The 16623-nt window shown below is 41.1% G+C and overlaps 2 protein-coding genes across 2 annotated transcripts in view; one reads left to right on the top strand and one right to left on the bottom strand.

Moving 5' to 3' along the window:
• The first annotated feature begins 507 nt into the window (after positions 1-507).
• Klhl10 (kelch like family member 10) lies at positions 508-9062 on the top strand. Its single transcript, XM_015495885.2, has 5 exons — positions 508-958; positions 4440-4929; positions 5739-6356; positions 8121-8270; positions 8665-9062. Exons 1-5 carry the CDS (start codon positions 765-767, stop codon positions 9037-9039), a joined length of 1827 nt encoding a protein of 608 aa, XP_015351371.1. The 5' UTR covers positions 508-764; the 3' UTR covers positions 9040-9062.
• A 2920-nt stretch (positions 9063-11982) lies between these two features.
• The window catches only part of Klhl11 (kelch like family member 11), an 8205-nt gene continuing 3564 nt past the window's right edge, over positions 11983-16623 (bottom strand). The window contains exon 2 of the mRNA XM_015495715.2: positions 11983-14950. Coding sequence (XP_015351201.1) covers positions 13369-14950 — 1582 coding nt within the window. The 3' untranslated portion in view covers positions 11983-13368. The remainder of the gene's footprint in view (positions 14951-16623) is intronic.

Here is a 16623-nt window from a genome sequence, read left to right as displayed (position 1 = left end):
AAGAAAGTGAGCGACTAACACAACTAGGGTGCAGGGAGACCTTGGGCAGTTGGGCAGCATGGAATTCAATCATTTTTTGCTAGGCATGGTGTGCATGCCTATAATCTCAGAGACTCTGGAGGCTGAGGCAGGAGGATCACAAATTCGAGGACAGCCTCAACAATTTACCAAAGCCTTGAGCAATTTAAGGAGTCCCTGTCTCAAAAAATACAATTAAATTAAAAGGACTGAGGATGTGACTCAGTGAAAGTGCCCCTGGGTTCAATCCCCAGTACAAAAACAAAAGAAAGAAAAAAGAAATTAATCAGCTTCACTGCTCCCTTCTGCCTCTGCTAACTTGGAGTTCTTTGAACTCAGTGTGCAGGGAGCCCAGTGGGAGCCATGGAAGGTGGATGGATGCTGCAGGGATCAGAACCTGAACAACCTGAAGAGAGCAACAGGAAGTAGAATCAAGGAAAACTCTAATATGGCTAATATGGTGTTGGTGCTAACAGTTCTGCTCTGGGTTCAAGGTCATCTGTCTATGAGGTGTGGGGGGGCAGGGAGGAAGGAAGGGGCAGGGACAGGAGGGAGTTCCAGAACCTGAGAGCACAATCCTGAGAGTGATCTCACTGCGGGCCCAGGATTCTGGAACTTGTGCTGCCTGATGGGCCCTATATGAAAGATGTAGTAGGGAAAAGGAGCGACAGCTGGCTAAAGGGGCCCCCCACAACCCTCCCGGACACCCCAGGAGAGCAGCCTCTCTCCGCTGGTCCCAGGGTGCCATGGAGATGGAGAGCACGGCGGCCTCCACTTGGTTCCACCAGCCTCACATGGAGAGGAAGATGAGCGCGATGACCTGTGAGATCTTCAATGAACTTCGGCTAGAGGGCAAGCTCTGCGACGTGGTCATCAAGGTCAATGGCTCTGAGTTCAATGCCCACAAGAACATCCTCTGTAGCTGCAGTTCCTATTTTAGGTATTAACAGGGTGCTGAACTAAGAAGGGGGAAATTGGGCTCCTCTTGAGGCCTTTTGCGGTTCTCCATTCACCATCTCTGAAATTTAGGGATGTCAGAGCTCTGGGCTCCTCTAGCTTGGTTCCTGTCTGCAGCAGAGATACAACTTAGGCCCAAAGCCTCTTTTCTCTGATTTTCATCTTGAGGTCAACCAACTTCTGGTGGACCATGTGATTTCTTCCTTGATTCTCACCCAAATTAACCTTTAGTTAGACTCCCATACTGGATTTCCTACTTAGATTCAGGTGGCAATGCTACTCCAGGTGAACCTTTTGTCCCTGTCCCAGTACGGACCATTTAAAATAGGGTGTTAAGCCAGGTGCAGTGGCACATGCTTGTAATTCCAACAACTCGGGAGGCTGAGGCAGGAGGATTGCAAATTCAAGGCCAGCCTCAGCAACTTAGGGAGTCACTATCTCAGAAAAATTTTTAAAGGGTTAGAGATGTAACTCAGTGGTAGAGTGCTTGCTTAGCATGGGCCAGGTCCTGGATCCAATCCCCAGTAGTACAAAAAATAAATACATAAACAAAAAAGAAAAAGAAAACCCAGGGTTAAATAAACAAGGATGGAGCAGGTGTTAGGCAGAGTCATGCATGCCTACAATCCCAGTGACTCAGGAGGCTGAAGAAGGGGATCTCAAGTTTGAGGCCAGCCTGGGAAATTTATCAAGACCCTCTCTTTTTCTTCTTCTTTTTTTCCTCTTGGTACTGAGGATCAAACCCAGGGCACTTTATTTCTGAGCTACATCCAGAGTCCTTTTTATTTTTTGAGACCTGGTCTCGCTAAATTGATGAGACTGGCCTCAAACTTGCAATCCTCCTCCTGCCTCAGCCTTCTGAGTCACTGGAATTATAGGCATGGACCATCATGCCTGACTGCAAGACCCAGTCTCAAAAAAAAAAAAGTTTGGGATGCAACTCAATGGTAAATGCTCTTGTTTCCAATCCCTGGTACCAGGCAAAAAAATGGAGGGGATGGGAAGGAGGATGAAGAGAAAGTACCTAGGAAATATTTATCAGAAGAAAAAGGGAGTTTTGACTAGAGTCATTGTAACCCAGGAAGTAGACGAGCTATTTTGTTCATGACCCTGAAAATTTCTTTCTTTTTTTACTCGGAATAGACTCTAGACATTTCACCATTTAACCACTAAGCCACATCCCCAGCCCTTTTAATTTTTTTTTTTTTTCCATCGAGACAGGGTCGCTTTTAGTTGCATAGGGCTTCACTAGTTTGCTGAGGCTGGCTTTGAACTTGTAATCCTCCTGCCTCGCTCAGCCTCTTGAGCCATTGGGGTTACACTCATGTGCCACTGTGCCTGGCCATGACCTGAAAATTTCTGAGTAATCTGCTCCAGTGAAGAAATGATAAATGTGTTCCACCTGTTGCTGAATATTCTCACTCACTTAAACCCTACAGCAGGGCCCCAGAAAGACCAGATATGAAATATTGAAGCTCTGTAAGCCGTGGAGTATCTGTTGCAACTATTTGGCCCAGCATTTACATTGTGCAAGCAGCCACAGACAGCTCTAAATGAAGGGGCGTGGCTGCACCCCAACAAAATTATTTATGGACACTAATGTTTTAATTTTCAGGTGTCACAAACATTCTTTTGGTTTTTTCCTACTGACCATTTAAAAATGCAAAAACAACAACCACAGCAAAAACCCTTAACTTGTGGGCAGGACAAAAACAAGAGGTGGATGGATTTGGCACAAAGCCTGTGTTTGCAGAATTTGATCTCTCCAGGTGCAGCTACTCCAGAGCAGCTACTCTGGAGGCTAAGGCAGGAGGATCACTAGGGACAGCCTGGGCAACTTAGTGAGACCCTGTATCAACATAAAAAATAAAAAAAGATTGGATATGTCAGAGCATCCCTTGCTTAAACCCCAATACTATAGGGGAGAATAAAAGAATTCTATCTCTAAGCCGATACTCCACTAAACTGCTTAGAAAAAAAGGAACAAAATATATTAGAGCAAGAATTCTATCTTGTTCTAGGTAAAAAGTACCTAGTTACGTAGTAGGAGTCCAATACATAATTGTAGGATAGTGGTCATTTTATTCAATATTTATTGAGTAACTATTTTGTGCTATTATGGATACTGGAAAGAAAAACATGAATAAAAAACATTCCTGTTTTCATGAACCTTACTATCTAGTTGGGGAAATAGGCATTGGAATGAGTAAAACACATGTCCAATTATAAGTGCTAGGGGAAAAAAGAAGGAAGATGGGGACTCTGGATTGCAATTTTAGATAGGATTGTCAGAGAAGGCCTTGCTGACAAGGTAATGTTGGTAAAGGCTTCAAGGGGATGAGGGAGAGAGAAAGATGGAGATATGGGGACTCTACCAGGCATAGGGAATAGCAGTAGGAAAGGAGAATTACCCCTGATGCTCCAAGAACAGCAGGGAGGTGGACAGGGTTGGAACAGAGTGGGGAAAAGTGGGAGAAATGGGGCAGAGTGGTTCAGATCTCAGAGGGATAAGTGTGTAAGTACTTTGCGTTTCACTCTAAGTAAGAAGGGAAGTCAGCGGAAAGTTTTGAATGGAAGAGCGACATAAACTCTTCTAAGGATCACTGTGGCTGCTGGGCTGAGACTATAATGCTGGAGGGTCAAGGGCAGAAGAAATATCAAATAGGTTATTCTAGATAGTCTGGGTAAAAGATGGCGATGGCTTGGACCAACCAGGTAGCAATAAGAGGCAAAGAGTGATCAGATTCTGGGTATATGCTGTTGAATGGTACTTATTCAAGAGGGTATTTATTGCTCAAGTGTAATTTCCTTAAGCCAGATAGAATTTGGGCTGGGTATGGTGATGTACTCCTGTAATCCCCGTGGCTCAGGAGGCTGAGGCAGGAGGATCCCAAGTTCAAAGCCAGCCTGAGCAACTCCGTGGGACCCCACCTCAAAATAACAGATAGATAGATAGATAGATAAAAGGGCTGGAATGTGGCTCAGTGGTTAAGCATTCCTTCCCCTGTTACCAGCATGCCTGGTACCAAAAAAAAAAAAAAAATTTGAATTTGGTGTGCAATGGGTTAAGACAGAAGAAGAGAGCCTGGTCTCCCTCCCATTCTAGATTTCAGATTCTCCATCCATAAACTGGGAAAAAAAAAAAAAAAAAAGACCAAGTTATCATGAGGATAAGGAGAGTGGGACCAAAGTCAGTTCCTGGAAAGTTTCTCTCCTTGACTACTGCATAAAGCACTTGTAAGCACTTGTATTTGTCCCACCTTCTCAGGCCAATCCGCTTCCATCATACGGTGCACTATTTAGAAAATGTCCAAACTCAAGAAGAAAAGGGGCTGGGAATGTAGCTCCGTTGGTAAAATGCTGACCTTGCATGCACAATTCCCTGGGTTCAATCCCCAGCACCACAGAAAAGGGGAGATGGGAGACATATATTCTGTGACTGCTAGTTTCTTTTTTTTTTCCAGAGCTTTGTTTACAAGTGGCTGGAACAACACTGAGAAGAAGGTATACAACATTCCTGGCATTTCCCCTGATATGATGAAGCTAATTATTGAATATGCATACACCCGGACCGTGCCTATCACCCCAGACAACGTGGAGAAGCTGCTGGCTGCTGCAGACCAATTTAACATCATGGGTATTGTTAGGGGTTGCTGTGAGTTCCTCAAGTCGGAGCTGTGTCTGGATAATTGTATCGGCATCTGCAAGTTCACGGACTACTACTATTGCCCTGAGCTGAGGCAGAAGGCCTACATGTTCATACTGCACAACTTCGAGGAGATGGTGAAAGTCTCAGCAGAGTTTCTAGAGCTCTCGGTCACTGAACTTAAGGATATCATTGAGAAAGATGAGCTCAACGTCAAACAGGAAGATGCTGTATTTGAGGCCATTTTAAAGTGGATTTCCCATGACCCCCAAAATAGGAAGCAGCACATTTCAGTTTTACTTCCTAAGGTCAAGTTTAGTTATTCTTTGTGAATGCTAATTGCTCGCTCCTGATTGATTTATCCCAGAGGAATTGTCCCTAAGAACCACATTCTTATGTGTGACAGATCCAGGGCTCTATTTACATGCACTAAATAGAAGGCATCCCTACTATTGTCTGGAATTTTGCAATTTTCTTTGACATTGCTAGTTCCTTCTACCCCTTATGTTCTTTGGCCAAAATTCTCCTTGGTAGACAGGGAAGGAGAGTCCCTTCAAGGAATTCTAATGGGCCATCTTTCATCCTCTTCCATTTGATGAGTTCCACAAACCCAAGGTAAAAGTTGGACTAGAAACCAAATCATGAGTAGTGCACACAGCTGTAGCCAGTTGGTGTGTTTTTTTTTTTTTTTTTTTAATATTTATTTTTTAGTTTTTGGCGGACACAACATCTTTGTTTGTATGTGGTGCTGAGGATCTAACCTGGGCCGCACGCATGCCAGGCGAGCGTGCTACCGCTTGAGCCACATCCCCAGCCCGCCAGTTGGTGTTGATTAGTGTTATTTTACATATGGAGATAGAGATATTCAATTTCTAAACAATCACCATAGCTTCTTCTGCTCTGATAGTCCTGTTCTGACTCCTTCAGTTACCTTCCATCTAATTCATTCTCAGCATCCAAATGTATGCCTCCTCCCAAAAGCAAATATTTAAACTGAGTTATTCATCTAAAAACAATCCAAAATAACTGCAGCAGTGCCTGTAAAAGAGATCTTAAGTATATAGGATTTCCAGGCACCCTCACCTCATCTGAATGACTCTCTCTGTTTCCTTCTTAGGTTCGCCTGGCCCTAATGCATGCTGAGTACTTCATGAACAATGTTAAGATGAATGACTATGTCAAAGACAGTGAGGAATGCAAGCCAGTCATCATTAATGCCCTGAAGGCCATGTATGATCTAAACATGAACGGACCCTCCAATTCTGACTTCACCAACCCACTCACCAGGCCCCGCCTGCCCTATGCCATCCTATTTGCAATTGGTGGCTGGAGTGGTGGGAGCCCCACCAATGCCATTGAGGCATATGATGCTCGGGCAGACAGATGGGTGAATGTCACTTGCCAGGAAGAGAGTCCTCGTGCCTATCATGGGGCAGCCTATTTGAAAGGCTACGTTTATATCATTGGGGGGTTCGATAGTGTAGACTACTTCAATAGTGTAAAGCGTTTTGATCCAGTTAAGAAAACTTGGCACCAAGTGGCCCCGATGCACTCCAGACGTTGCTATGTCAGCGTGACAGTCCTCAGCAATTTTATATACGCCATGGGAGGATTCGACGGCTACGTGCGTCTCAATACTGCTGAGCGTTATGAGCCAGAGACCAATCAATGGACACTCATCGCCCCCATGCATGAACAAAGGAGCGATGCTAGCGCCACAACACTCTATGGGAAGGTAAAGAACCAGGGTGGGAGGGGAGGCCCGAAACGGGAACAAGCCCAGGAAGTGCTGCTGTTCTTCCCGTGGTGGGGAGGATGGGAAACAAAGTGGCAGGACTCACTGTGCAGTACAGTTATCTTTTGGTTTCCTCAGGGACTGGGACCTCCTGTGGATACTAAAATCCATGAATGTTCAAGTCCCGTATCTAAAGTGCCATGGTACTTGCGTATCTTCTGTCCTTCCACATACTTTTTTTTTTTTTAACTTTTGGTATTTGGGATTGAACCCAGAGGTGCTTCCCCACGGAGCTACGTCCCCAGCCACCCCTCTTTCTTTTAAATATTTTTTTGGTTGTAGATAGACACAATATCTTTATTTTTTTTTTAGACTTATTTTTATATGGTACTGAGGATTGAACCCAGTGCCTCACACATGGGAAGCAAGTGCTCTACCACTGAACTACAACCCAGCCCCCCCCCAGCCCTTTTTAATTTTTATTTTGCAACAGTGTCTCACTAATGTTGCTGAGGCCAGCCTTGAACTTGGCAATCTTCCTGCCTCAGCCTCCCGAGCCACTAGGATTGCAGGTGTGTTCGACCATGCCCAACTCCTTCCACATACATTTTTTTTGTTGCGGGGGGGAGGTACTGGGGATTGAACTCAGGGGGATTTGACCACTGAGCCACATCCCCAGCCCTGTTTTGTGTCTTATTTAGAGACAGGATCTCACTGAGTTGCTTAGTGCCTTGCCGTTTCTGAGGCTGGCTTTGAACTTGAGATCCTCCAGTCTCAGCCTCCCAGACACTGGGATTACAGGCACGCTACCACTGCTTTTATGGTACTGAGGATTGAACCTGTGGTGCCCAATCACTGAGCCACATCCCCAGCCCTTTTTGAGACAGGATCTTACTAGGTTGCTTAGGGCAAGTTGCTGAAGCTGACCTTGAATTTACAATCCTCTTGCCCCAGCCTCCTGAGCTGCTGGGATTACAGTGTGAGCCACCATGCCAGGCCCTTCCACATACTTTAACTTATAATACCTAATACCATTTAAATGTTATGCAAGTAGTTGTTATGCTGTATTGTTTAGGAATTAATTATAAGAAAACAGTCTGTGTATTTTCATTATAGACACAATTTTTCCCCCCAGTATTTTCAATCCTTGGTTAGTTGCATCCATGGATGTGGAACCCAAGTATACAGAGAGCTGACTGAATTTTCTCCTCAAATGATTGATCATTTGTAACTTTTATGTATCAAAAAGCAATGCATGGCCAGGTGTGGTGGCATATGCTTAGAATTCCAGCATGGGACTCAGGAGGCGAGACAGGAAAATCAGAATTTCATGCCCAGCAATTTACTGAGATCCTGTCTCAAAATAAGAAATAAGTAAAGGCTGGGATATAGCTGAGTTGTAAAGAGCTCCTGAGTTCAATCCCCAATTAAAAAACTAAACAATAACCAACCAAAAACACACACAAAAAAACAACCCATGATGCAGCAGCTGCAACCTGTGATTCCAGCTGCTTGGGAGGCCAAGGTAGAAGGATTGCAAGTTTGAGGGCCAGCCTTGGCAACTTAGCAACACCCTGTCTCAAAATAAAACGGGCTGTGGATGAAACTCACTTCCACCTCCAATCCAAAAAAAAAAAGAAAAAGCAACGCATGCATATGTAGAAAAATTGATCATACAGACTGGCATTACATATCCCCTGCCACACGCTGATTCTTTCTATTCCCAAGAGCAATTTTAACAGACTCTCAACTCTCTTCATGCAGGTCTACATATGTGGTGGGTTTAATGGAAATGAATGCCTGTTTACAGCAGAAGTGTACAACACTGAGAGTAATCAGTGGACAGTCATAGCACCCATGAGAAGCAGGAGGAGTGGAATAGGTGTAATTGCTTATGGGGAACACGTATATGCGGTAAGTTTGTCTTGTACAAGAAAAATAGATTTTGTTAGCAAACAGGTTTAGTGTACCTTTGGTAAGCATTTGAAGAGGGAGGCATGAGATCACTGGTTCTCCCCAAGAGAGGGCTTCGTTTTTTTTGTTTGTTTTGGTACCAGGGATTGAACCCAGGGGCTCTTTACCACTATACCTCCAGCCCTTTTATATTTTTAGAGACAAGATCTCACTAAGTTGCTTAGGGTCTCACTAAATTGCTGAGGCTGGCTTTGAACTTGTGATCCTCCTGCCTCAGGCTCCCAAGTCACTGGGATTACAGGTGTATCCACCAGGCCCTGAAGTCCCAAGAGGGTTTCCTCAGTGAACAGAAGCAATGGTTACCAGCCAACCATGTTTCTTTTGCAATCCACAGGTAGGTGGTTTTGATGGAGCTAATCGACTTAGAAGTGCAGAAGCCTACAGCCCAGTGGCTAATACTTGGCGTACGATCCCCACTATGTTTAATCCACGTAGCAATTTTGGCATCGAAGTAGTGGATGACCTCTTGTTTGTGGTAGGTGGCTTTAATGGCTTTACCACCACCTTTAATGTTGAGTGCTATGATGAAAAGACCGACGAGTGGTATGATGCTCATGACATGAGTATATACCGCAGTGCTCTGAGCTGCTGTGTGGTACCGGGGCTGGCCAATGTTGGGGAATATGCAGCTAGACGGGACAACTTCACAGGATTAGCACTGCGAGATGAAGTAAAGTATTCCGCTTCGACAAGTACCCTACCTGTATGAGCCTCTTCATTTAGCTAATAAAAAGTCTAAGCAATAAGAATTAATTCTTTTTTTAAATAAATGCAGTCTTTAAACTTGTAAGAGTACTGGAAAATGTTCAACTTAAGGAAAGCAAGGGTTGGATAAATGAGGGAGTAGGGGAAGAATGTAATTAACTTCACCAGTACACAACTAAAAAAATCACACAGTGCAAACCAGCTCTAAAGAAATATGTTTATTGAAAACTTAACATTGAGACAATTAGTAGCTTTAACACAGAGCAAGATAGCTTCAGTAACATAAGACAAGTTATTTTAAAACGTAATGTCTCAAATCTTCTAAATACTACATCTCCTCTGACTTGAAGGGAGACAGTCAAGATTATACCTTGCATAGGGGCCTGGATACTGCTAGCCCAAAAAGTTGTTAACAACTAAATATCAATTTTACAAATAATTCAATGAGCCCTAGCACATGGATTGTAATATCTTCAAACACCTAGCAAGCACTGCTTTTCACGAGTGCATGAAGTAGGAGGAATAAGCTAACAAGTGCTTTAGCTTATGTGCTTTAGTGTAAGTGTAAAATATTTGTAGGAATGGTCACAGAGTAAGAGGAAAGCCCTACAGGAGCCAATGATAAAGAGCAATAATTTGATTAATTAAATTCCTTAAAGCAAAATGACTATTATGTTACTGTATTGTAGCACTCAACTATAAGCTGTTTTGGTTTTGGTCCAGTGACCAGAACCTATGTTATAATGTGAGCATCAAACAACAATATGGACTCTTCTTAAGAAAGTCACAAACTGGAGTGACAAGCTGTGTCAAAATGGTTGACGGTGGAGGAGAGACTGAGGAGTTTCTCAAATATTCGACAGTTAAAGCACCCTATTTTTCTAGTGTAGGCAGCGTGTTTGTTTCACGATACTGTTTATTTTCAAAGACATGAAATGTGGCTGATATATCCTTTTTATTTAAGCTCAGTTTGAGGAAAGTACCAAAAAAATTCCTTTAGTTTTGCTTGAATCAGACCGAGTAAATAAATGTATAATTCAGCTCACCTGTCTAGAGTATAGTGTTGATATGACAATCATGAAGCACAAAATGAAATATTTTAAACATATCACATGCTACACCAGTCATGAGATAAGTGAGGAAAGAGAGTGCTCTAGAAACTGCATAGCCAGCAGCCTGAAAGGGTTAAAACACAAAAGCACACAAATCTTCTATAGATAACTGTTTCTTATGCTCTATGTTAAAATGGTCAAGTGTTGTTGCTTTAATATAAATGTCTTGGTCCCAGAAATACTATACAAAACCAGGTGATCAAAACAAATCTGATGTCAATTAATTCTAAGAGCTCTTAGAAAAAACGTTATTTTTGAATTGGCACAGCAAAAGCAAAGCTGACTATCAAGATACACAAGACTAATCATGCAAATAACTCCAAGTGAGATGTATTAAACACTAAGCTCATGACTGACATTCTCAATTTATAGTACTGATTTTTTTTAAAAACCACGTTACGGTTATAGTTCAAGGATACCCCATTCTAAGATGAAAGCAGCCTCACCAAAAGTTATGTATAGTTATTACTTTTTTTTTGGTATTATCAATTCCTCTCTCTCCCTTTCACCAAAGAAAAACAAAAGCAATAGAACAAAGGTTTGCATGAGTACTCATTGAGCTGTTGTTTTTTTTATTAAGCTGTGTTTTTAAAAACTGCTTAAATTACCAAACACCATTTTGAAGTTTCATCAAAAGGAAAACTTCTTTCCCAAACAGCCACTTGAGGCCTGATCATAATATTAGAACCATTCCAAATAGTCTTATTTCCAGTTTAGAATTTCAGAATGTCAGCCTTGAACAGATTTAAGCAAATCTGGTTTGTTTCCTTATCAACAAGTGAGTTAGGATATTTTAGAAACACAAGTTACTATGTGAAGTCAGTGTGAATTCAAAATATAAAAATTAGAAATTCAGTAGTCAGGGAAACCTGCACACATCATCATGCAATGAAGGACTTACCCCTTCTTTCAGTCAAGGCCTAGGCTGCCTGCTGAGTTAAAAAATAACAGTTTTGATCAAGTTATTAAAACCAGATTATACCTAAATCTTACTAGTTATCATTCTATCACATCATTGAAAAAAAAAATGACCCTGTAAACAACTTGGAAATGAGATCAAAAAACAAAAATAGGTTGGGTGTGGGCAGCCTACACCTATAATCCCAGCTTGGGAGGCTGAGGCAGGAGCAAGTTCTAAGCCAGCCTCAGCAACTTAGCAAGACCCTGTCTCAAAATAAAAAAAAAAAAAAAAACCAAACAATATTTCACACTCTTTTGGAGAAAAACTGGCATCCTAGTGAGATACTAAATTATTTCAACATAACCATGAAAAGTAAATTTGCTAGCAGAGCCCATCAGAGATAAATCATTGAGCTTTGATGATTCTGTCTTACTTGCATAGACCTCACCCAACCAAGAATTAGTGCTTCTCAGAACCCAAATGGCTTTCTAAAAAATAACTACGAAGAAATGGAAATTGAAAGAAATGTAGTAATGTGGTAGGATAATAATATATTCTTAGGAAGAAACAGACTTGCAGTTTCCCATCCTTACTCCAGTTTAAATTAAATGGTTTAAAAACCAATTTCCAGGGCTGGGGATGTGGCTCAAGCGGTAGCGCGCTCGCCTGGCATGCGTGCGGCCCGGGTTCGATCCTCAGCACCACATATAAACAAAGATGTTGTGTCTGCCAAATACTAAAAAATAAATATTAAAAAAATTCTCTCTCTCTCTACCTCTATCTCTCTCACTCTCTCTTTAAAAAAAAAAAATAAATAAAAACCAATTTCCAATCTATTAAAAATACTTATCCTAGGTGGGAATACAATTTAGAAAATTCAGGAAAGTTCTTTGAGAGCCAAAGTTTCTGGTTGTGCCTTTCTCTTGATGGTTTGATAGTTTGATCACTAACAACCTATAGGTGGTTAACTATAAGGCTGGAGGAAAAAAATCATTGCACTTGGACTTTGACTTCTAAAATGGTATTCCAGAATTTTTAAAAAAGGTAAAGACATTTCTGAAAATACAGGATCCACACTGCAAACCACCAAATAGGAGTCCTTTATGTTAACTGAGTGCTGAAAGAATCAGCCCGAATGCTAACTCATTTATAAAGCTCAGGAGTGTCAGAGAATCAGAATAATGCACAAAATTAAAGGAAAGTTGCAGTGATTAATGCACCCAAATTTGGTATTCTAGGCTCAGGCAAAGTTCCAATACAAGTCTAGGACAACTGCATAAAATATTACAACAATCAGGGCCAGAAATAATAAGGCTTCTCTTTAGCAACATTTCTCCAAATTGTTACTTTCTTTCCATTTTGAAAAGTTTCTTTTAGAAAGAAATGAAGATTCTAAATAACATGCATTAGAGCAAAACTTAAAACTGAAGGCATTGAGTATCGATTGTCATAAGCATTAAACTCATTAACATATCCTCAAATAATCCTGCAACTCCTGAAAAAAAAGTTTTAAATTCTTTTGATTTCTCAGTCTACACTTATAATACTTTTCTTCTTCATCTTCTTCTAAAAAAAAAAAAAAAGTTTTCTTCTTAAACAAATTCACATATGTAACTTCCTCTGGATTCAATTTTTTGCCAACTACCATATCTCAGGGTGAAGGCTTGAAGTCTATAAATAGCTGCTAAAGAAGTAAAAACAAAACAAAAACAACCATGAGCCAATCACCTAGAAATGAACAAAACAGCACTTCTAGATAAACACATACAAAAAATATCAATGCAAACATTCTGAAATCATCTTGCTAAAATATTGTGCTTTTTTCCTTTAAATTTCAGTCTCACTATTGCACATGCCTCCTGCAGACCAGGGCTTAATGCATAAATTCTGATCTTGTTGAAACCAACCATTCTATAAAAAACGAAAAGGAATATCAAAGGAAATGTGCAAACAAAATTGGTACTTAAAGCATTTGCAAAACATAAATCCCTTAAGACAAAGGAGTTATAACTTGTTGGCAGAAAAACAGCCAAATAATTAGACCTGCTTTTTCCACTTGTCTTTAATAAGATCTTATTTAGCTTGTACACACACACACACAAACTAAAGACAGATAAAGATCACAAACTAACAAAAATTACCATGTACTGAATTCAGTTTCCCATTCTTCAGTTTTTAACTATACTTCCTTTACATGGAGTTATAATCATTCCAGGTAGAAAATAAGTTATCGACATACTTTTTCAAGTAACAGTCTGGGTATCTTCAGCTTCATGTTTAAACATGGAGAACAGTTTATAAGCTGCATGTGTTAGAGAATTTAGCATTCAATCTGGGAGCTTGGCACCCGCCGCATGTTCAGGGCATGCCGATGTATTTCTTGCATCTGTCTGATGCGGTCCTTCTGCCACATTAGATTTTGAGGCATAGGATATCTCTGTGTGCCATGCAAGTACCGGTATGGGATCCTGACGTGACAAGCAGTGGCTCTACAACGAGGCTGTGGCATGGGAGGAAGGAGCATCCACCTTTTTCTCTCTGCACAGTATCGGTAGGCTTCTTTCCGGTACTGTTTGTCAATATCATCACTGTTTTTCCAGCCTCCAATAATGAAGACATCGTCTTTGTAATAACAAATGGCTGCTCCTTCAATGCTTAGGACTTCTGGAGGCAAGCTTTCAAGGATCTCATCAGACACTTGGCTGGCAATTTTTCTTACTGCCTCTTCATTTTCTAAAGAATAACTCTTGGGACAGCATGATGCCGTCTGATAAAAGTTTGAATTGACCACAGACATCTGGAAAAAGCAGTAATTGTCAATAAGTGGCAAAGATTCCACATCCTGCCACTGTCGAGTCTCTGTATCATAGCATGTAATTACAGCCTTCAACCCATCCTCAGTGTCTCGGTCCACAGGAGTGCGGGCAGCAATGTACACAAATCGGTCTTCGATGGCGAGCGCTTTGACATCTCGAAGAATCTTTGGTGCTGATTCCAAGTTGTGCCATTTATCAAGCTCAGGATTATAAACAGTCACATCTTTAAAGCCAGGACTAAAGTTGCCATGTCCACCGATGCTATACAGCTTCCCCTTAACTTCTGTTAGCCCAAAAGAATGCTTCCTTGTCATCAGACTACAAACATGCTCCCATGTATTCAAATTTGGGTTGTACCTTTCCACAGTTTTAGCAAACCCTGGTTCCATTGATCCCGCAACATACACATAGGATTCTGTTACTGCCACAGCATGTCCATCAAGGTGATTATGAATATGGGGCAGGTTCACCCATCTGTCCTCATCAACAAAATATCCCACACATTCACTTAAATAATCACCTCCTTCTGACACACCTCCAATAACCATGATCACATCCATATTTTGCCCATAGCGAGGTAATAATGAGACATGAGAAGTAGGATGCTGGAATGTGCCAGATTGTATGTTCTCAGCTCTCAGAGCATGCCTCTCCACTGCATCTGCCACCAGCTTGACACAAACTTCATTATTGGCCACCAGCCTCTCTGGTTTGACATGTCGAGTAAGATAGGTAGGTTTCATCTGGGACAACCTGAGCAATTTAAAAAGTTCTTCAAAGTATCTCTCTCTCTCTTCAGCATTTCTCTGAACCCACTTCAAAACTGTTTCAAAGAGAACCTCTTCAGAATCAACCGTAATTTCCAAGTCTGAAAGCCAATCTCGAATGAGATGGAAAGGTAAGGTATAAAATTCTTCATCCTGAATGACTTTGTAGAAATTTCTCCGTATCATATCAGCAGCTTTTAGAGCAAGTTGACTCAGGGTATACATGTGCGCTAAACTATGAATGGCCACACAATTTGAGAGATGAAGTTTTTTCTTGAGAAATTCTCCACAAAATTCTTTTAAGCGAATTAATAAGAATCTAGAATTAAGAAAAAAGTAAAAGATTAATTTTCAAATGGGCATATCTTCTGTGGTTGCATTTTGAAAGCACATAAATGAAACAAATAAAATAATATTAATCTCACATGATGCACATCTAAAAAGAAAAAATTCCCTAAATCAGAAAGCACAGGCTAGAAAAGAGTATACTTAGAAGTATAAGTAAAATTCACCTTTATGTAAAAATACATTTTAAAGTATTTATATTAGTTTATATATAATTATATATCATACATCAAAAATATACTCAGGTATAAAATACGTTTTTAATTTTGTAAGATTTTTCTGGAACATATAATTAAACAAAGTACAATAAATAGTCTTGTACTTTATTTTCATTTTAATTTATCATCAGCAAAGGCAAATTCCAAACCAAACTTGTCTCTGCCATTCTTTCCTAATTCCTTGCTAGTCACTGGTCTCTTCCTTTTTTCTTTTCTTTATCTTTTGTGGTACTGGAGATTGAGCCTAAGTGGATTCTACCACTGAGCAACATCCTCAGCCCCTTTTAAAATTTATTTTGAGACAGGGTCTCCCTAAGTGGCTCACCTGGCCTTTAACTTTCTTTTTTTTTTTTTTAAAACATATTTATTTATTTATTTATTTTTTTAGTTATTGGCAGACACAACATCTTTGTTGGTATGTGGTGCTGAGGATCGAACCCGGGCCGCACGCATGCCAGACGAGCGTGCTACCACTTGAGCCACATCCCCAGCCCCTAACTTTCTTTCTTCTCGGGGGCGGGGGGTGGGGGGATTTACTGAGGATTGAACTAAAAGGCACTCGGCCACTAACCCACATCCTCAGCCCTATTTTGTATTTTATGTAGATACAGGGTTTCACTGAGTTGCTTAGCGCCTTGCTTTTGCTGAGGCTGGCTAAACTGAAGATCCTCCTGCCTCATCCTCTCAAGCCACTGGGACTGCAGGCGTGTGCCACTATACCTGGCTTTGAACTTTCAATTCTTCTGCCTCAGACTCCCAAGTAGCTGGGATTACAGGCATGCACCACTATGCCTAGCCATTGGCCTTCTCTTTTGCTTTTTGCAGTATTGGGGATCCATTGGAGAAGGGTGTAGGAGCTACATGCTCAGCTCTTTTTATTTATTTTCTTTGGGGGGTGGGTACCAGGAATTGAACTCAGGGGCACTTGACCACTGAACCACATTCTCAGCCCTATTTTATATTTTTATGCTTTATGTCAGAGGTCTTATTGTCCTCTTCACCAGAGGATTCTCCTTAGATTATCAGAGAGGATGAGGTGACTGGGGGGCTTTGTTCTGAACTAGATTCTCATTAAAGCAGAGACAAGAAGGCAAGTTCTACCATCTGAAATCAGGAAACAAATTAGAAGCACAAGAACAAAAAACACATGTATAGGACGTGTAGATTAAAAAACAGAAGAAAGTAGTTTGGCATGTAGCTGATAGGATGTTGCCTGCCCACTTAAAGTCAATTCATTTAAAACACAGAAGAGGGCTGGGGATATAGCTCATTCCCCCAACTCCTGTAACATCAATATTTTCTGGTAGAGTGCTTCCCTCACACGCACAAGGCCCTGGGTTCAATCCCCAGCACCACAAAAAAAAAAAAAAAAAAAATTCCAAAACCATCAACGAAGCACAACACACAAGTTCAAAGCAAATTTCATAAT

Source organism: Marmota marmota, unplaced genomic scaffold, assembly GCF_001458135.2.
Source record: "Marmota marmota marmota unplaced genomic scaffold, marMar, whole genome shotgun sequence".
In the NCBI taxonomy this organism is placed as follows: Eukaryota; Metazoa; Chordata; class Mammalia; order Rodentia; family Sciuridae; genus Marmota; species Marmota marmota.
Note: the sequence above shows the minus strand (reverse complement) of the source record. Positions and strands in the feature narration are given on the sequence as shown.

Bases quoted from the DNA above. Each gene is read 5' to 3' on its own strand.
- Klhl10 (XM_015495885.2), top strand. From the start codon at position 765: ATGGAGATGGAGAGCACGGCGGCCTCCACTTGGTTCCACCAGCCTCAC. The intron at 959-4,439 runs GTATTAACAGGG...TTTTTTTTCCAG, and splicing joins AGCTGCAGTTCCTATTTTAG to AGCTTTGTTTACAAGTGGCT. The intron at 4,930-5,738 runs GTCAAGTTTAGT...TTTCCTTCTTAG, and splicing joins TTTCAGTTTTACTTCCTAAG to GTTCGCCTGGCCCTAATGCA.